At 42.5% G+C, this 18,076-nt stretch overlaps 1 protein-coding gene across 1 annotated transcript in view; it reads right to left on the bottom strand.

Annotated features, from left to right (window-relative positions):
• Positions 1–18,076, bottom strand: part of NBEA (neurobeachin) — an 812,633-nt gene that overhangs the window by 504,460 nt on the left and 290,097 nt on the right. Inside the window, 1 exon segment of the mRNA XM_033948014.1 lies at positions 15,736–15,862. Within this exon segment, the coding sequence (XP_033803905.1) occupies positions 15,736–15,862 (127 nt within the window).

Genomic DNA, 18,076 nt, shown 5'->3' with positions numbered 1-18,076 from the left:
ACCAGGATTTGGGGGCCAAAATTTTGGCCCAAAAATGGGGGTCCTGGTTTATATTCAGGCCAGCGCCCACCCAATTCCCTCCCAGATTTACTGCAGGCCTCTGCTGGGCCACCAGGCTCTGCACCCTGCACCCTCTCTCTACCCTGTCAATTGTACCTCCTCTGCCACTGAAATCCCTGGTGGTCCAGAGGTGTAGCAGGCAGGAGCGAGCTTTCCACACTCATGTCCCACTGCTAACCCGGTCTGTCGCTGCCGTGAGTTCCAGTTTCAGCCGCTGAGCATTATTGAATAAGAGCGTGCTTTGGCACTACTGCTTGACGCTAAGTGGCTTTCTGAATGGCCCCGGGGTAGATCACTGCCCCTTTTTGGTCTAAGATCGTATCATTGTGTTTTGTATTATGCAAACTTACCAATAAAAGATGATTTACAAAAACCAAAAGCAGACAGATTTTAAAGACTGCTGAGCAAGTTGTAAATAATTAGAACCAACATTATTTGAAGTGTCTGTATACAAATGCCAGAAGTTTACAAAATAAGATGGGAGAGTTAGAATATATTGCACTAATTAAAAGATAAATATAAAGATAAAGATAGAGATAAAAGGCATCTCTGAGACCTAGTGGAAGGAAGATAATCAATGGGACAGTGTCACACAAGGATACAAATTGTATTCCAGTGATAGGGTAGACTGAATTGGTAAAGAGGCAGCATTATACTTTTTAAGAGGGCCTTGATGGTGGTATGGTCTTTCTATCCTTAATGTTAATAATTTTTTCCTTACTGTATTCTTCCTTATTGTATTCTTAATGTTAACAAATCCTTCCTTATTGTATTCTTTTGTACACCGCCTAGAACTGAAAGGCACTGTGCGGTATAAATTATGTTATGTTGAATCAACCATAATAAAAATTTTGCAGAACACAAAACACACCTTGGAATCCTTATAGATAGAAATTCCCTGTGTAAAGGGGAAAAGGATAGTAATAGAGGATGGGACTTGATATACCACTTTTTCTGTATGGTTACAAACAAAGTATTTACATATTTCTTAGGCAGGTACTTATTTTATACCTGGGGCAATAAAGTGTTAAGTGAGTCGCTTAGAATCACAAGGAGCTGCAGTGGGAATTGATCTCATAGCCTCAGGGTGCTGAAACAGCTGCTATAACCATTAGGGCACTCCTCCACTTCTATCCATCCTTGCCAGGATGAACACATAAATGCAGAAGTGTTATCAGAAATTAGAAAGGTTAACAAAATGTGTTACACAATATTAAGAGGTGATTTAGATTACCCTGGGAGGTAAAGCACAGTTACTTACCATAACAGGTGTTATCCAGGGACAGCAAGCAGATATTCTCACATGTGGGTGACGTCATCCATGGAGCCCTGATGTGGACAGCCTCACAAGCAGACTTGCTTGTAGAACTTTAGAAAGTTTGTGAATGCCGCACCGCACTTGCGCGAGTGCCTTCCTGCCCAACCTAGGGCTCGTCTCCTCAGCATCTCCTCAGTTCAGATAGCTAGCTAAGAAACCAACTAGGGGAGGTGGATGGATTGTGAAAATATCTTCATGCTATCCCTGGATAACACCTGTTATGGTAAGTAACTGTGCTTTATCACAGGACAGGCAGGCAGCATATTCTCACATGTGGGTGACCTCCAAGCTAACTATAATGGGATGGTGGGAGAGCTGGAAATTTAGGAGAATAAATTTAGTAAAACTGCCAGGTCCAAAATGGCCATCCCGTCTGGAAAAGGAATCCAGACAATAATGAGAGGTGAAGGTATGAACCGAGGACCAAGTGGCAGCTTTGCAGATTTCCTCAATAGGAGTAGATCTAAGGAAAGCTACTGATGCCGCCATGGCTCTGACTTTATGGGCATCTAACCAGTTGGAGATGGTGCACTTGGAAATTGGATGTCCCAACTTGTTTGGATCGAAGGAGACAAAATTTGAGGAGCAGATCTGTGTGGCTTAGTTATTTGCAAGTAGAAAGCCAAAGCACACTTACAGTCCAGAGTATGAAGAGCTGTTTCTCCAGGATGAGAATGAGGTTTTGGAAAAAACACTAAAACACTGGAAGTACAGTGGATTGATTGAGATGAAATTCTGAAACCACTTTAGGTAAGAATTTAGGATGAGTACGGAGGACCACCTTGTCATGATGGAATACTGTGAAAGGTGGGTCCGCTACTAAAGCTTGTAGCTCACTAACTCTGTGTGCAAACATGAGAGCAATGAGAAAACACAATTTCCAAGTGAGATATTTGAGATGAGCCGAAGCCATTGGTTCAAAAGGAGGCTTCATCAATTGAGCAAGTACAACATTGAGATCCCAATCCACTGGAGGCAGTCTGAAAGGTGGCTTGACACTGAAAAGTCCTTTTATAAATCTGGAAACCATAGGATGAGCAGAGAGGGGTTTCCTTCAATAGGCTGATGAAAAGCAGCAATTGCACTGAGATGGACTTGAATGGATATGGATTTGAGGCCAGATTGAGACAAATGCAACAGGTAATCCAAATTTAAAGACAAGGAGGCAGATTGAGGATCCTTCTGATGAATGGTGCACCAAGCAGAAAATCTAGTCCATTTCTGGCTGTAACATTGCCGAGTAGTAGGCTTCCTAGAAGCTTCTAGAATGTCCTGTACAGATTGAGAAAACTGTGGAGTGGCAGTTAGGTTGAGAGGTACCAAGCTGTCAGAGACCCCTGACCCTGTGTAAGCAGAGACAGAAAAACTGGTAGAAGAAATGGCTCCCTGCTGCTGAGTTGAAGTAGAAGGGAGAACCAAGGTTGCCTGGGACATTGAGGAGCTATCAGAATCATGGTAGCATGGTCTTGTTTGAGTTTGACAAGAGTCTTGAGAATGAGAGGGAATGGAGGGAACGCATACAGGAACTGATTCGTCCATTCTAGAAGAAAAGCATCTGCCTCGAGGCGGTGAGGAGAATAGATCCTAGAGCAAACCAGAGGCAGTTTGTGGTTATGGGGAGACCCAAAGAGGTTTATCTGAGGGGTTCCCCACTGAGAAAAAATGTGATGTAGAGGTGAGGAATTGAGTGTCCATTTGTGAGGTTGGAGAAGACGACTCAATTTGTCTGCCAAACAGTTTTATACCCCTTGAATGTAGACTGCTCTAAGAAAGATATTGTGATTGATTGCCCAGTTTCACACCTTTTGAGCTTCCTGATAAAGAGGGAGAGATCCTGAACCTCCCTGCTTGTTGACGTTGTACATGGCGACTTGATTGTCTGTCCGAATAAGGATGACTTGATCGTGGAGATGATGTTGAAAAGCTTTGAGAGCACTGAAGATCGCTCTGAGTTCCAACAGATTGATGTGACAGCGACAATCTGTGCTGGACCAATGGCCTTGAGTATGGAGACCATCGAGATGAGGCCCCCCATCCAAGTGTAGGTCATGAGGATCTTCTGATGAGGGGGCGTTTGAAACAGTAAACCTCTGGAGAGATTGGAAGAAAGCATCCACCAGTGGAGAGACTGTTTCAACAAAGGAGACACTGTAATGTGTTGAGAGAATGGGTTGAAAGCCTGAGCCTACTGAGATGCCAGGGTCCACTGAGGAATTCTGAGGTGAAGTCTGGCAAAAGGAGTCACATGAATTGTAGAGGCCATGTGACCGAGGAGAACCATCATGTGTCAGGCTGATATTAAAGATAGGGAAGACACTTTCTGACAAAGTTGAATGAGAGCAGCTTGATGCTGTAGGGGAAGATATGCTCCGAGTTGCACAGTATCCAGTACAGTTACAATGAACTGCAAAGCCTCAGAGAGTTGTAGCTGGGATTTGGGAAAGTTGATTTCAAAGCCCAAACTTTAGAGGAACCACGTAGTCCGTTGAGTTGCTAAAATAACCCCCTGAGATGTTGAATCTTTGATGAGCCAGTCATCCAGGCACAGAAACACCTGGAGCCCATGGTTGCGCAAAACTGCTGCTACCACAGTGAGGCACTTGTGAACACTCTGGGAAATGATGCAGGCCGAATGGTAGCACTCTGTATTGAAAATGAAGATTTCCCACCAAAAATCTAAGGAACTGGCGGAGGATGGATGAATGTGGGTGTAATCCTCTTTGAGATCTAGAGAACATAACCAATCATTCTGATCTATAAGGGGATAAAGGGATGCCTAAGACAACATGCAAAATTTTTCTTTGACAAGAAATTTGTTGAGTGCTCTGAGGTCCAAGATCGGTCACAGATCACCCGTCTTCTTCGGCACTAGGAAGTAACGGGAGTAAAACCCCCTGCTCTGCTGTTCCAGAGGAACCTCCTCAATGGCACGGAGATGGAGCAGAGCCTGGGCTTCCTAGAGAAGAAAGGTGGTCTGCGATGGATTTGAAGGATACTCTCTTGGAGGTAGATCTGAAGGAATCTGGGTGAAATCAAGAGAGTATCCTTCCCTGATGACTGAGAGGACCCAGAGGTCGGATGTGATTAGCTTCCATTGTTGGTAAAAATTATGGAGGCGACCTCCAGTGGGTAAAGGAAAGGACAGAGGCAGAACGATTGAGGTTATGCTCTGTGTTAGGTGGTCAAAAAGACTGAGAAAGCTTGGGTGCAGCAGAAGGTTGAGATTTTTGTTGCCTTTGCTGTTGCTGCTGTTGTTTCTTAGGGGGCGCCCTTGAATAAGGAGCTGCCTGCTGAGGAAAATGCCTCTGGTAGGATGGAAGAGGTCTGGAAGTCTTAGCAGTAGAAGGCTTAGGCTTTGGTCTGATGATGGAAGTAAACGATTTCTCATGTTTAGACAAGTGTTTAGTAGTTGCCTCGATAGAGTTATCAAATAGCTCATTGCCCTGACAAGGAATATTGGCCAGACGATCTTGAAGATTTGGGTCCATGTCTACAGTGCGAAGCCAGGCAAGGTGGCATATAGCCACCGAGAAAGCAGTGATCCTTGAGGAAAGTACAAATGCATCATATGAGGATTGAAGAAGATGCATGCGTAATTGAGCCAGAGTGTGAGTCAGCTGTTGAAACTCTGGAAGACAATGTTGTGGAATATATTTGATAAAATATATTCCACAACAAGGCAAGCTGTTGACCAGATGCTTGAGACAGGAAGTAAAAACAAAGTTGTAATTCAAAACCCTGGTTGCCATAAGGGAATTTTAATACAAACGATGGCCAAACTTGCCCATAGTCCTGCCCTCTCTTCCAGGGGGGACAGTGGCGTAAACCTTGGCAGGGTTGGTTCTTTTCAAAGAAGACTCCACTAAAATGGACTGATGGGATAATTGAGACTTATCAAAACCCTTACAAGATTCCAATTTGCAGGTACAGCAGGAATGGAATATGGTGTCTCAAGGTTTTGTTTGAATGTCTTAGAAAGAAGTCTGTTAATGGGTAATTTGAGAGATTCCCTAGGAGGATGAGGAATACCCATTTATTCCAAATACTCCGTAGAGTACTTGGCGTCAGATTCCAAAGTGATGTTGAGATCTTTACTCATCTGGCAGAGGAATGTAGAGAAAGATATTTGCTCTAGAGAAGGATGGCCTCGTGAGGGAGAAGGTGACCTCGAGGCACCTTGCATGGCAGAGAATGAAGGTGAAGCTTCTCGGGAGTATTGATACCTGAGTTCTGAATATGCAGGTATAGATGATTCACTGAGAGAATGGGTAGAGTACCTCGCAGGAGAAGGACTTGAGCGGCAAGAGTGTAAAGGCTCTGCAAGTGGTCTTCTCGACTGAGGAGATGAAGGCCTCGAAGAGTCTCGATGTGTGGATAAACAAGAACTGTCTCGAGACAAGGACCTGTGCCTTGATGTCGGCAGATGATGAGGAGAACTGTGCCTCGAAGTCAGACAGATCCCGCTTCAATGGATGTCGAGGTGTCCTCGTCCTGTACCTCGAAAAGGGCAAGGTCTTATGTGAGGAAGGAGGGCTGGAAGTTGGAGATTGACGTTGAGATACCAAAAAGGACTTGTCTCCTTTTGTTGAGGTATCTCAAGGCACTTGCAAGGACTCAGCTCCTTGAAAAGAGTGTGTAGATTTCGGTCGAGACACTCGCAAAAACTCGACTCCTTGCATAGAGTGTGTAGATTCAGATTGAGGCACTCTTAAGGACTCGACTCCTTGTATAGAGTGTGGAGGTTCATCTTGAGGCACTCTTAAGGACTCGGCTCCTTGTACGGAGTGAGTAGTTTCAGATCGAGGCACTGGCAAGGACTCGACTTCTTGTGATACTGCTGAGTGCTCAGGCTGAACTGCAGGAAGCAGAGTCGAGGCAGGAGTGTATTTGGCAAGCATGCTACCAAACTCCTGATGCATAATAGCTTGGATCATAGCCTGCAAATGGGACACCGAGACTTGAGGATCTGGTACATTTGCAGCGACTATAGTCTCCAAGGAAGATGATGAAGAATGACGCTTCAATTTGGAGACATGGTTCTTGGGCAGCTTCATGACTACCCATTCTAAGGGTGGCATGTCCGAAAGAGGCTGCTGAACTACCTTACCTGAGGGAGACAGTGAGGAGAGCTGCTCCTCAGGAGAGGATTTGCTTGAAGACGAGGACTTTCCAAATGAAGAAGGTTTAATTAAGGCCGAGAATGAAGTAGACCTTGGGAGCCCCGAAGAAGACTTGACCGGATTCAGAGTCGAAGTCGAAGCAGGGGTTGGAGTATCCATACCGCCAAAAATCTTCTCTACCTGAACTTGATGACTTTTAATGGCTCGAGGTTGAAGAGTAGCACAGCGAGTACATGACTCCGGACGATGGTCAGGCCCTAAACACTGAACACACCACCTATGTGGATCAGTGAGGGATATCGCTGGCAACGGCACGGGCAGTGTGTCTGGGAGGGAATGCATGGATGGGAGAACATCGCAGGGGAGGAGACATAGGCATCCTGGGACTGTCTGCCAAGTCTCTTCCCTGAAGAAGCCCTTTCTGGAAACGTCAATCGCTCCTCCTAAACTTACTTGCTCCACTTCATCACTGACGCTGAAACCGTGGATTGAAGACAAAGTTTTATTTTATTTTTCTTTCCAGCTTATGATTTATCTTTAATCTTATTTATTGTTTTGTCTTTTGTCTTTGTTTTGTTCTATTTCTATCATTTAAATTTCTCCAGAATTCTACTGTTCAACGGCTCCCCCTTCTGCTTCTATTCCTTTCTCTCCTCTCTTCTACATTCCAAAGTATTTAGATCAATGCTGTCTTGTTAAAATGTTTATTTTATTTTTCCTCTAACTCTACTTTTCACTTCTCTATTACCCTCCAGGTACTTTAGTTAGATTGTGAGCCTTCGGGACAGTAAGGGAATTTTTCAATACCTTTCTTATTTCTAATCTTAATGTATATTTTCTGTAAACCGCTTAGAACCTAACGGATGTAGCGGTATATAAGAAATAAATTACATTACATTACTTCTTAAAGCCTGTGACCGGTCGGAACATAGAAGGGAAAATAGCAGCGGCCAAGTCGAAGCCCGCTGGGAAGGCCCCGACGTGACATGAAAAAAAGTTAAATTTAAAACACTGCAACCCTGTAAGGAAAACAATACATGAGCCAAGGTGAGAGAAGGCACAAGTCAAACTAAGTCTAGCACAAAGCGTTGAATAGAGGACTTCTTGGCTCCACAGAAAACTGATAGCTGAGGAGACGTGCCCTAGGTTGGGCAGGAAGGCACTCACACATGTGCGGTGCGGCAGTCACAAACTTTCTAAAGTTCTACAAGCAAGTCTGCTTGCGAGGCTGTCCACATTGGGGCTCTGTGAATGACATCACTCACATGTGAGAATATAAGCCCTACCCCAAAAATAAGTCCTAGTACATGCAGTGTTTCCCCTCAAACCCCCCCCTGCCGCTGACCTGTGTGCTGACCTTCCCATGTTTGAATCTCCTGCTGTACTTCGCTCCACTATGTTGCCTCGGGCCTTATTCAGGCTCGTGCTGCTCAGTTGTTTGCCGCTTACTTCTCTCGGGGGTGGCGGCAACAACAAATATTCTAAAGAGGTGAATGAGAGAGAGACACAGCGTGGGGAAGCCAAGTTCCGTATTCTTAAACTGAACCAGGTGTGGGAGAAAGCACAACGGCGGACCTCTACCCTGATGGAGGAATCAAAACACTGGCTGTGTCAGCAGTGGTCCGGTGGAGCAGTTGTTCAAGCTTACAGGTTAAGTTTTTGTATGAAATATTGATCTGGTTTTTGAAGTTTTGAAAAGAGAAAAAGTTTTGTTAAAAATGTATGGGAGACCAATGATACAGGTTGGTTTTTTTCAAGCACTCTTTATCCCCGATTTATGCTGTGAGGTTTATGTAAGAGAAACCAAGAAAACACTGTGGAATGATGATGATCCCGAGATGGACTTTAATGAAAGAATCAAAGTTCCAAATATACAATAAAACAATCCACATGAAAGTAAAATAATCCACATAAAAACCAAAAGGACCTAGTCTGCTGGTTGCTTTGGTTTCAAGCAGCATTCTTCTCTCCACATATCAGTTTTTCCACGTATTCACCACCATAGGACTTTTAGGGATCCCTAAAGAAGACATCTTGTCAAAACGCGGACCGTGTTGGGTCCTGTGCTACCAGCGGACTAGGTCCTTTTGGTTTTTTTGTGGATTTTTTATGTGGATTATTTTACTTTCATGTGGATTGTTTTATTGTATATTTGGAACTTTGATGCTTTCATTAAAGTTCATCTCAGGATCATCGTCACTCCACAGTGTTTTCTTGGTTTCTCTTGGACTTTCTTCTCTGTGGATTCCCTAGGGCAGGGGTGCCCAACGCGTCGATCGCGATCGACCAGTAGCTCAGGAAGGCAACGCGAGTCGATCGCGGAGCCTATCCCGGGCTCTGTGATAGACTCGTGTTGCCGTCCTGATCTACGGGCCGATCAGCCTTCCTCTCCAGTTTTCTTTCTCCCTAGGGCCTTTTAGCTGGGCGATCCGCCCAGCTGTCATCTGCCGCTGCTGAACAAAAAACCGGGTCCTGCCTTCGCGGAAACAGAAAGTAGGCAGGACCCGGCAGGAAGAAGAACAAATGCTTGTCTCCCGCATTAGCCCGTAGCGAACGCTTGCTTCAGGGCTCTCAACATGTGCGTGCCGGCTTCTCTTCTCTTCCCTCCGAAACCGGAAGTTATGTCCGGGGGGGGGAGGGGAGAAGGGAAGCCGGCGCGCACATGTTGAGAGCCCTGAAGCAAGCGTTCGCTACGGGCTAATGCGGGAGACAAGCATTTGTTCTTCTTCCTGCCGGGTCCTGCCTACTTTCTGTTTCCGCGAAGGCAGGACCCGGCAGCATTTTCCCTAATAGGTCGATCGCGATCTTGGGCTGATCAGCCTTCCTCTTCCCGATGGCAGAATTGACGTCAGGGAGAGGAATGCTGGTTGGCCGAAGCAGGGAGAGCTTGGGGCCTGTTATTGGTGGCGTTTGGGTCCTGGTCCCCGATAGCAATGGCAGTGGCAGTGGCTTGGGGGAGGGCAGAGAGAAAGAAAGAAAAAGGGCAGGCAGGGAGACAGAAGGAAAGAAGAGAAACAGAAAAAAATGAAAGGGAGGCAGAGAGAAAGAAAGGGCAGGGAAGAGGAAGGAAAAGTTGGGGGAAGAAATGAGGTCTGGAGGAGAAGAAGCATACAGGCTAAAAGAAGGGAAGAAAGATTGTATGCACAGTCAGAAGAAGAAAGTGCAACCAGAGACTCATGAAATCACCAGACAAGGTAGGGAAAATGATTTTATTTTAAATTTTGTGATCAAAATGTGTCTGAATTTATATCTGCTGTCTATATTTTACACTAAGGTCCCCTTTTACTAAACCGCAATAGAGGTTTTTAGCGCAGGGAGCCTAGGAGTGTCGAGAGCAGCGCTGGGCATTCAGCGCAGCTCCCTGCACTAAAAACTGCTAACGTGGTTTAGTAAAAAGGGAGGGAGTATATTTGTCTATTTTTGTATGGTTGTTACTGAAGTGATAGTGCATAGAGTCATCTGCTTTGACCTCTTTGAAAACCCTGGAATAGGGTACAGTGTGCGTTGTGTTTTTTTTAAATTTTATTGTTGGTAGATCATTGTGACTTGGTCATTTAAAAAGTAGCTCGCAAGCCCAAAAAGTGTGGGCACCCCTGCCCTAGGGTCAATTCTCTCTGGTTTGTGAGGTTTATGTAAACATTGCTGGATCTTTTTGCTTTTGTTTTGAATGAGATATGTTTTGTGCTGTGGAGTTTTCTTGTTAGTTGCTGCAGAGGGAAGGCATAAGGGAATGGATGAGAGGGGAGGAAAGATGCTGCATATGTGGGGGAGAGAAAGGAAAGAGGAAGAATTGGGGTGGACGAGAGAAAGGGAGATATGATCACTGTACCTCGAAAATAAGACCTAGTGCATTTTTTGGCCCAAAATTAATATAATACAGTGTCTTATTTTTGGGGAAACATGGTAGATGAAATCAATGACTGCTGGAACCAACAAGAGGAGGAACAATTCTAGGGGAGTGCATGATCTGGTGTAGAAGGTAATGATGCTGGACCACCTGATAACTGTGATCTTAACATGATCAGATTTGATATAATATCTGAAGTACACATAGGAAATTGAATATATTAGCACTTAACTTTCTAAAAGAAGACTATGATAAAATGAGGAGAATGGTGGTTAAAAAAACCTTAGAGGAGCATATACAAAGGTCAAAAATTTACATCAGGTGTGAATATTATTCAAATAAAACATCACAGACGATCAGACCAGATATATTTCACATATTATAAATGGTGGCAGGAAGGCAAAACCATCAGCTGGCATAGTTCAAAAGTGAGGTGAAGGAAGCTATTAGAGCTTAAAGATCATCTTTCAGAAAATGTAAGAAGGGTCTGACTGGATATAATAGGACACAGCATAAGGAATGGCAAGTCAAATGGAAAGTGTTGATAAGGAAGGCAAAGAGAGACCTTGAAAAGAAGATTGTGTTAAAGGCAAAAGAAGCTGGTAAAAGAATTAGCTGGACCACTAGATGACAAAGAGGTGCAAAGGGCACTCCGAGAGGACAAGGCCATAGTGGAGAGACTAAGTGAATTATTTGTTTCAGTCTTCACCAAGTAGGATATGGAGAAGATACAGTGCAAGAAATGATATTCAAAGCTGATGAGTCAGAGAAACTGAAACAAATCTCTGTAAACAGAAAATGTAAAATAGCAAATTGATAGAGTAGCAAATCACCCTAACCAAATGGTATATATCCCAAAGTACTGATAGAACTGAAAAATGAACTTGCAGAGATATTGTTAGTGATATGTAACTTATCTTTAAAATCAAGAATTTTTAAAAAAAGAGTTCCAGAGGTAATCTGGGAAATTATAGACTAGTGGGCCATTGGTGCTTGACAAAATGGTAGAAACTATTATAAGCCACTGTGATGTCAAACTAACCATCCAGTGGTATATCAAGTTATAATAAAGATAAGATAAATTACTGAGCATATACATAGGCATGGAATAATGAGACAAAGATAACACTGGATTCAGTCAAGATAAGTCTTGCCTCACGATTCTACTACACTTCTTTGAAGGGGTGAACAGAAATGTGAATAAAGGTGAGTCAGTAGATATTGTGTATTTGGATTTTCAAAAGGCATTTGACAAAAAACCTCATGAAGAACTCCTGGGGAAATTAGGAAGTCATAGGATAGTAGACAGTGTCCTATTGTGGATTAAAACTGATTATAATATAAAAAAACCAAACAGAGAATAGAGTTAAATAGTAGATGTTCTCAAAGGAGAAGGGCAGATAGTGAGGTTCCCCAAAAATCTGTGCTGGGACCACTGCTTTTTAACATATTTATCAATGATCTAAAGATAGGAATAATTAGTAAAGTAATTAATTCACTGCTGAGTTATTTAAAGTTGTCAAATCACAAGAAGATTGTGAAAAATTGGAAGAGGAACTTATGAGCCTGAGAGGTTGGGCATCCAAATGGCATATAACATTTAATGTGAGAAAGTGATACATACAAGAAGAGGAACCCAAATTACAGCTGCATAATGCAAGGTTCCACATTTGGAGTCACTGTCCAGGAAAAGGATCTAGGTGTCATTGTTGATAATATATTGAAACCTCTGCTCATTGTACAGTGGTAACTGAGAATGCTAATAGAATGTTAGAAATTATTAGGAAGGGAATGGAACAAAAATAAGATTATAATAATAATCTCATAATATAATAATGGCTGTCAGGTAAGATTTGCTCTTTGTGGTTGATACCAAAATCTGCAATGGAATAGACACCCCCAATGGTGTGAACAACATGAAAGAGGTAGCGAAGCTTGAAGAATGGCCTAAAATTTAGCAGCTAAAATTTAATACTAAGGGCTCCTTTTACAAAGGTGCGTTAGGGCCTTAACACGCGAAATAGCATGCTCTAAAATGCCACGCTTGCTAGCCGCTACCGCCTCCACTTGAGCAGGTGGTAGTTTTCCAGGTAGCGCATGCTAATCCGGTGAATGCGCTAAAAACTCTAGCGCACCTTTGTAAAAAGAGCCCTAAGAAATTCATGGTCATGCATTTGGGATGCAAAAACCCAAAGGAACGGTACAGTTTAGGGGGTGAAGAACTTATGTACACGACAGAAGAGTGGGACTTGGGGTGTGATTGTATGCGATGATCTTAAGGTGGCCAAACAAGTTGAAAAGATGACAATGAAAGCTAGAAGGATGCTAGAGTGAATAGGAAGAGGTATGGCAAGTAGGATGGAGTTGGTCCAGAGGAAGGCTTCTAAAATGGTGTGTGGTCTTTGTCTCCACGCGGCATCCACTATTCAGGCAAACTGGGAAAATCCCTTCTCTTCAAAATCACAGGTCTTTGGAACGACCTCACCACCCCGCTGCGGAACCTGAGCTAAACTAAACTAAACCTTGGGTTTATATACCGCACCATCTCCACGAATGCGGAGCTCGGCACGGTTTACAGGAAGAAAGATGAGAGAGGAACTACAGTGGAGAGATTAAAGAGTTAGGTGTAAAGGGGGAAGGTGAGAGGCCTAAGAGGGGGGAAGTGTTACAGTTTTGAGAATAGCCAGGTTTTTAGGTGTTTGCAGAAGAGTTGGAGGGAGCTTGAGGTTCGGAGAGGGGAGGTGAGGTTATTCCAGATCTCAGTGATTCTAAAGTTATTCCGCAAACAACTGAAAAAAACTGAAAAATGGTAAAAATTGGGTGGGAGGGAGGAAATTATGAGCGTATTTTAAATCTGAAAGAACTACGTTGGATGTATGAGTTGAATAGCATGCAACCTAGTGGTTTAAATGAAACGAGTGACTGGATGGTGTTAGCTGAATGAGTGTGGTGATAGGGGTCTGTGGTTATATGTAGTCTGTTCCGTTGATGTATTCTGGCAGGGCTTATATTTTTAGGCTTTGCTGAACTTTTTGAGTATGGAGCCCTTTAATTTAGCATGAGGATCCGGAACATGTTCCCGGATTGGTCTATAGATTTTATGATGTCAAGGGGAAGGAGTATAAATAGCTTGCAAAGGACACCGCGGCCATATTTAATTGCTAAATGGCCGCAGGATAAAAGGAATGTTGGAACACAATAGGTTGGTGGGTTTAATAATTTTTTATGGAATGAATATGGATAGGTTTGGATGTATATTGATATGGAGTATGTTTGTTTTTGATTCAGTTACAGCACTAGCTCTGTCCTGAAGAAGGAATCGAAATGCGTAGATGGGAAGCAGTGCTGAACAAAAGCTGCATAAAAGCTAAGTTCATTTATGAAAATTAAGGATTGAAAAGCTGAAAAGTTTATAAAGAAAGAGTTTTACAATATTATATGAAGGTTGAATAACAGATAAGAATGGAAGATGCAATGAATATTAGAAATTAATAAAAGATAACAAACAGAGATAAAACGTTTAAATTAAATTAGGTTTTAATATAAATTAACAATTGATATATAATAAGTGTGGCAAAAGGCTCTGATACACACAGGGTGAATTCAGTGAAGAGTGCTGCTACGTTGACAGGAATCCATCAGAGTAGCGTTCTGAGATATCCCCAGTGTGTTAACATCATTGAAGAGTTCTTTGCAATCCTGATTATATATGGCAAGACAAGTTTTTTTGAACTTTAAATACCTACGTGGCATAAATGCACACGAGTCAAGTCTCTTTCATCTGAAAGGAAGCTCTGGAATGAAAGGGCATAGGATGAAGTTAAGAGATGATAGGCTCAGGAGTAATCTAAGGAAATACTTTTTTTTTTTTTTTTTTTTTACTGAAAGGGTGGTTGATGCATGGAACAGTCTCCTTGAAGAAGTGGTGGGGACAGAGATTGTGCCTGAATTCAAGAAGGCATGGGATAGGCACGTGGGATCTCTTAGAGAGAGGAAGAGATAATGGTTACTGCAGATGGGCAGACTAAATGGGCCATTTAGCCTTTATCTGCCATCATGTGTCTATGTTTGTATAATGCCTGTGTGCCACTCCATAGTGTGACTCCACCTTGAAAGCTGTATGCAATTCTGGTCAACACATCTAAAAAAAATAGCAGAATTACAAAAAGTACAGAGAAAGGCAACAAAAATGACAAAGGCGATGGGGTGACATTCCTATGAGGAAAGGCTAAAGTGGCTAGGGCTCTTCAGCTTAGAGAAGAGACAGCTGAGAGGAGATATAGAGGTCTATAAATACTGAGTAGAGTGGAACAGGTAGATGTGAATCACTTGTTTCCACTTTCAAAAAATACAATAACTAATGGGCACAAAATGAAGCTGCTAAGCAGTAAATTTAAAACAAACCAAAGAAAATATTTCTTCTCAATGTGTAATATTTCTACTCAATGCGTAATAAAACTCTGTCATTTGTTACATAGAAATATGAAGGGAGATAAGGGTCAAATGGCCCACCTAGTTACCAGAGAATGTAGTAAAAGCAGTTAGCATAGCTGGGTTTAGAAAAGGTTTACAAAAATCCATCACATATTCCGGTGACGGGATAATCATGCGCCAGACGCCAGCGCGCCGACAATTCGACAGAAGACAGAAGCGCGTGGGGGAAAATTAATTTTTAAAGAGCTCCAATGGGGGGTTTGGGGTGGCAACCCCCCCCCCCCACTTTATTGGTTAGTGTTCGCGCTGCCGTTGCGGCAGGGTGTGGGTGGTGAAACCCCCCACATTATAGAGAAAACAGAACTTTTCCAGAAAAAAATCAAAAAAGTTCCGTTTTCGCTATAATGGAGGTTTCAAACCCCCCGAACCCCTCTCCAACAGCAGCACGAACACTAACCAATAAAGTGGGGGGGTTGCCACCCCAACCCCCCCGTCGGAGCTCTTTAACTTTTTCCTCTGCGTGTTTCTGTCTTGCGCTCCACTGTCTGTGAATCCATATTCCTGTAAAAAGCGACATAACATATTTTACTGTTTTGGGATCTTGCTGGGTACTTGTAACTTAGATTGGCCACTGTTGGAAACAGAATACTTGGCTTGATGGATTTTTGGTCAGTCCCTATATACAGAGGCGTAGTAACAGAGAGGGCAGGTGTGGACCACCCCAGGCATCATCTTGGCAGGGTCGCAGGCACCTCTCCTCCTCTCTGCTCGCTCCCATACCCTTCCACCTCCTGCTCATGCTAGCCTTGGCGGGCCCAGAATGTGACATCAGAAGGGAGCTGAGGCAGGCACAAGCAGGAGGTGGAAGATGATGTCCATACCAGCAAAGTGAAACACACTGTACTACTGCTGTGTTTGGATCAATCCTCTTTCTATTAAATACAGGCATTACATACCTCATGTTTTCCACAGAATCTTCTGGCATTGGGGCAACAGTCTGCACAGCTGGAAGATTCTTGCTAGTAGCACCATTCACAAAACTTGAGGAGGAGGAAGAGGAAGATGATGCAGAATCCAATGCTCCTGTCCCAAAATAGACTTAAAAACTCAAATTTTAATTCTACAACTATAATCCTAAATTATTTCAATTAGTTTTCTGTTAAGATTAAAAGATCTAATTTACAAATTACAATTTTTATTTATTTATTTATTTTTTTTTACTAACAATGATAGCACAATGATAAAAAAACAGCAGAATATGTATAATGCATTCTTTAGAAGTTATAGATGATACTGAATTCTCATAGAGTGATCTCTTTATTTTTTTCAGTGGCTACACCGATATTCAATGTTTAAACTACTTTTAAAATGTATATCTATCTATATCTAAATCTACTTTTTAAATTTTATGTAAGGAGTGGTCAAGTGGTAGAACTGCTGTCTCTGCATCCAGAGGTTGTGGGATGAAATCCCAGGACTGCTCCTTGTGACCCTGGGCAAGTCACTTAATCCTCTATTGCCCCAGGTACAAAACGTTAGTTGCCATTGACTCGTTTTTGAGTCCTAGCAACTTGATGATCATCATCATCATCAAGCTTTCATAGCAGAATACAAAAGTAGATTGCTGGGCCTTTCTTCTGTGCAGCATAAAGCCACTATCTTCCATCTCCAACACTGCCCCTCTGCTTTTGCCCAGATGGGTGGTACATCGTTAGTCTGACATCTCCGCTGAAATCTGGGAGGCCCTACTGGTAGTGAAACTGCTGATGGCATAGCTTTTAGCTTCTCGGAAGCACACAAGCCCCAGTGGAATGACAAGTCCATGAACGAGGTATCATGATATACCTGTATAAGCTGCTTTGAGTTGGTTGTATACCTACAAAAAGGTTGTATACAAGACCCAATCCCTATCTCTATAACTATAGATATTTTTTTTATAAAGCAACTGACATGAAGAGTATACAGTATGTAGAAAAAAAAAAAAAAGTAGTGTTGTGAACCATCTTGGAAAGACGTAATGACTATCTATACAGGAGTAGCATACACACTTCAGAGTCAAACTGAAAAATGAGACAGAGATCTGATCAATGATATTGTGAAGGTGGAAACAAATTGATGATTACTGAGCAACTTTACTTTGCTGGATGTGTATTAGAGTATCTTATGTGCACATCTGGAAAAATATAAAAACTGTGAATGCCTTACAAAAGGCCTTGCTCAGACATCTTTAATAGAGTTTAATACACTCATATTCTGCCCAACCATCACTTTAGGGTAGATTACAATAATAAAAAACAAAGATATAACAATATACCCCCAGATTACAAATCATATCAATCATAAAAATGTGCTTACCCCAAGCTAATATGTACATTTAAACTAATCTTAAATGTCATAATCAATGGCACTAGACCCAAGTTTTCTTATCCCTTCTAGAGTAAACTCAGTGCGTACTCAAATATTTTAAGTTTACTCTTTGCAAAAATACCAGGACCAAAGATGTGGGCTTTAAGAATATGGAAGATGTTCGAACCCAAGCTGTTGCACTGTCTCTTCTGTTACTGCTGTATTAGTATGTATATTGTCATGGTGCAGCAAGAATGTTTTGGACAAAATTAATCTTCTTTTGCTGTGAATTGCAAGTTTAAGTTCATTTTGCAGCAATGTGCAGTAATTTTCACTGTTCAATTATTGCCTGTGCATATGGAAATGCACCAGAATAGGCCCCTTCATGTCCCAAAAGAAGAGTAACATGATTTTCTTAGAGGAGGGTTGACGTTTGAATTTCTTCTTCACGGAGAAGAGGGATGTCTCCACTCCATGCTTTGTCTTTTGCTCTCCGGGTCATGGTGATGCATCTATATCTCATTGCCAGTGGTAATTCTCTCCAGAATACTCAGATCCTCTTCATACCATCTCAGGAACTGGGTCACAACCTCTATACACTGTTGCTCGTGCAGATCAGTAAGCTGTTTGGGAACCCATCGTACGCAGACTTTTCTGTATCCCAAGTCATCATGCATTATAGCAAATGCAGATCCATAGCTGATATCCAAATTTGCAGTCAATTGAGACACCATTATCCATCGGTTTTCTCTAATCAAGGCATTTGCCCTGCCAATGTGCTCATGTGATGTTGATGGGCAACCAGAACGACCTTTGACAGTTACACCTGTTCTTCCTGCTTCAAACCTTTTTACCCACTCAAACCTTTTATTGATTCATGGTGCTATGTTCATACTGAGTCGATATCTGATGGTGAATTTTCACAGGTTTCATTCCCTCTGCCCAAAGAAA

Source organism: Geotrypetes seraphini, chromosome 6, assembly GCF_902459505.1.
Source record: "Geotrypetes seraphini chromosome 6, aGeoSer1.1, whole genome shotgun sequence".
Taxonomy (NCBI): Eukaryota; Metazoa; Chordata; class Amphibia; order Gymnophiona; family Dermophiidae; genus Geotrypetes; species Geotrypetes seraphini.
The sequence above is the reverse complement of the archived record's forward strand: the minus strand, read 5'-3'. Positions and strand labels throughout refer to the sequence as shown.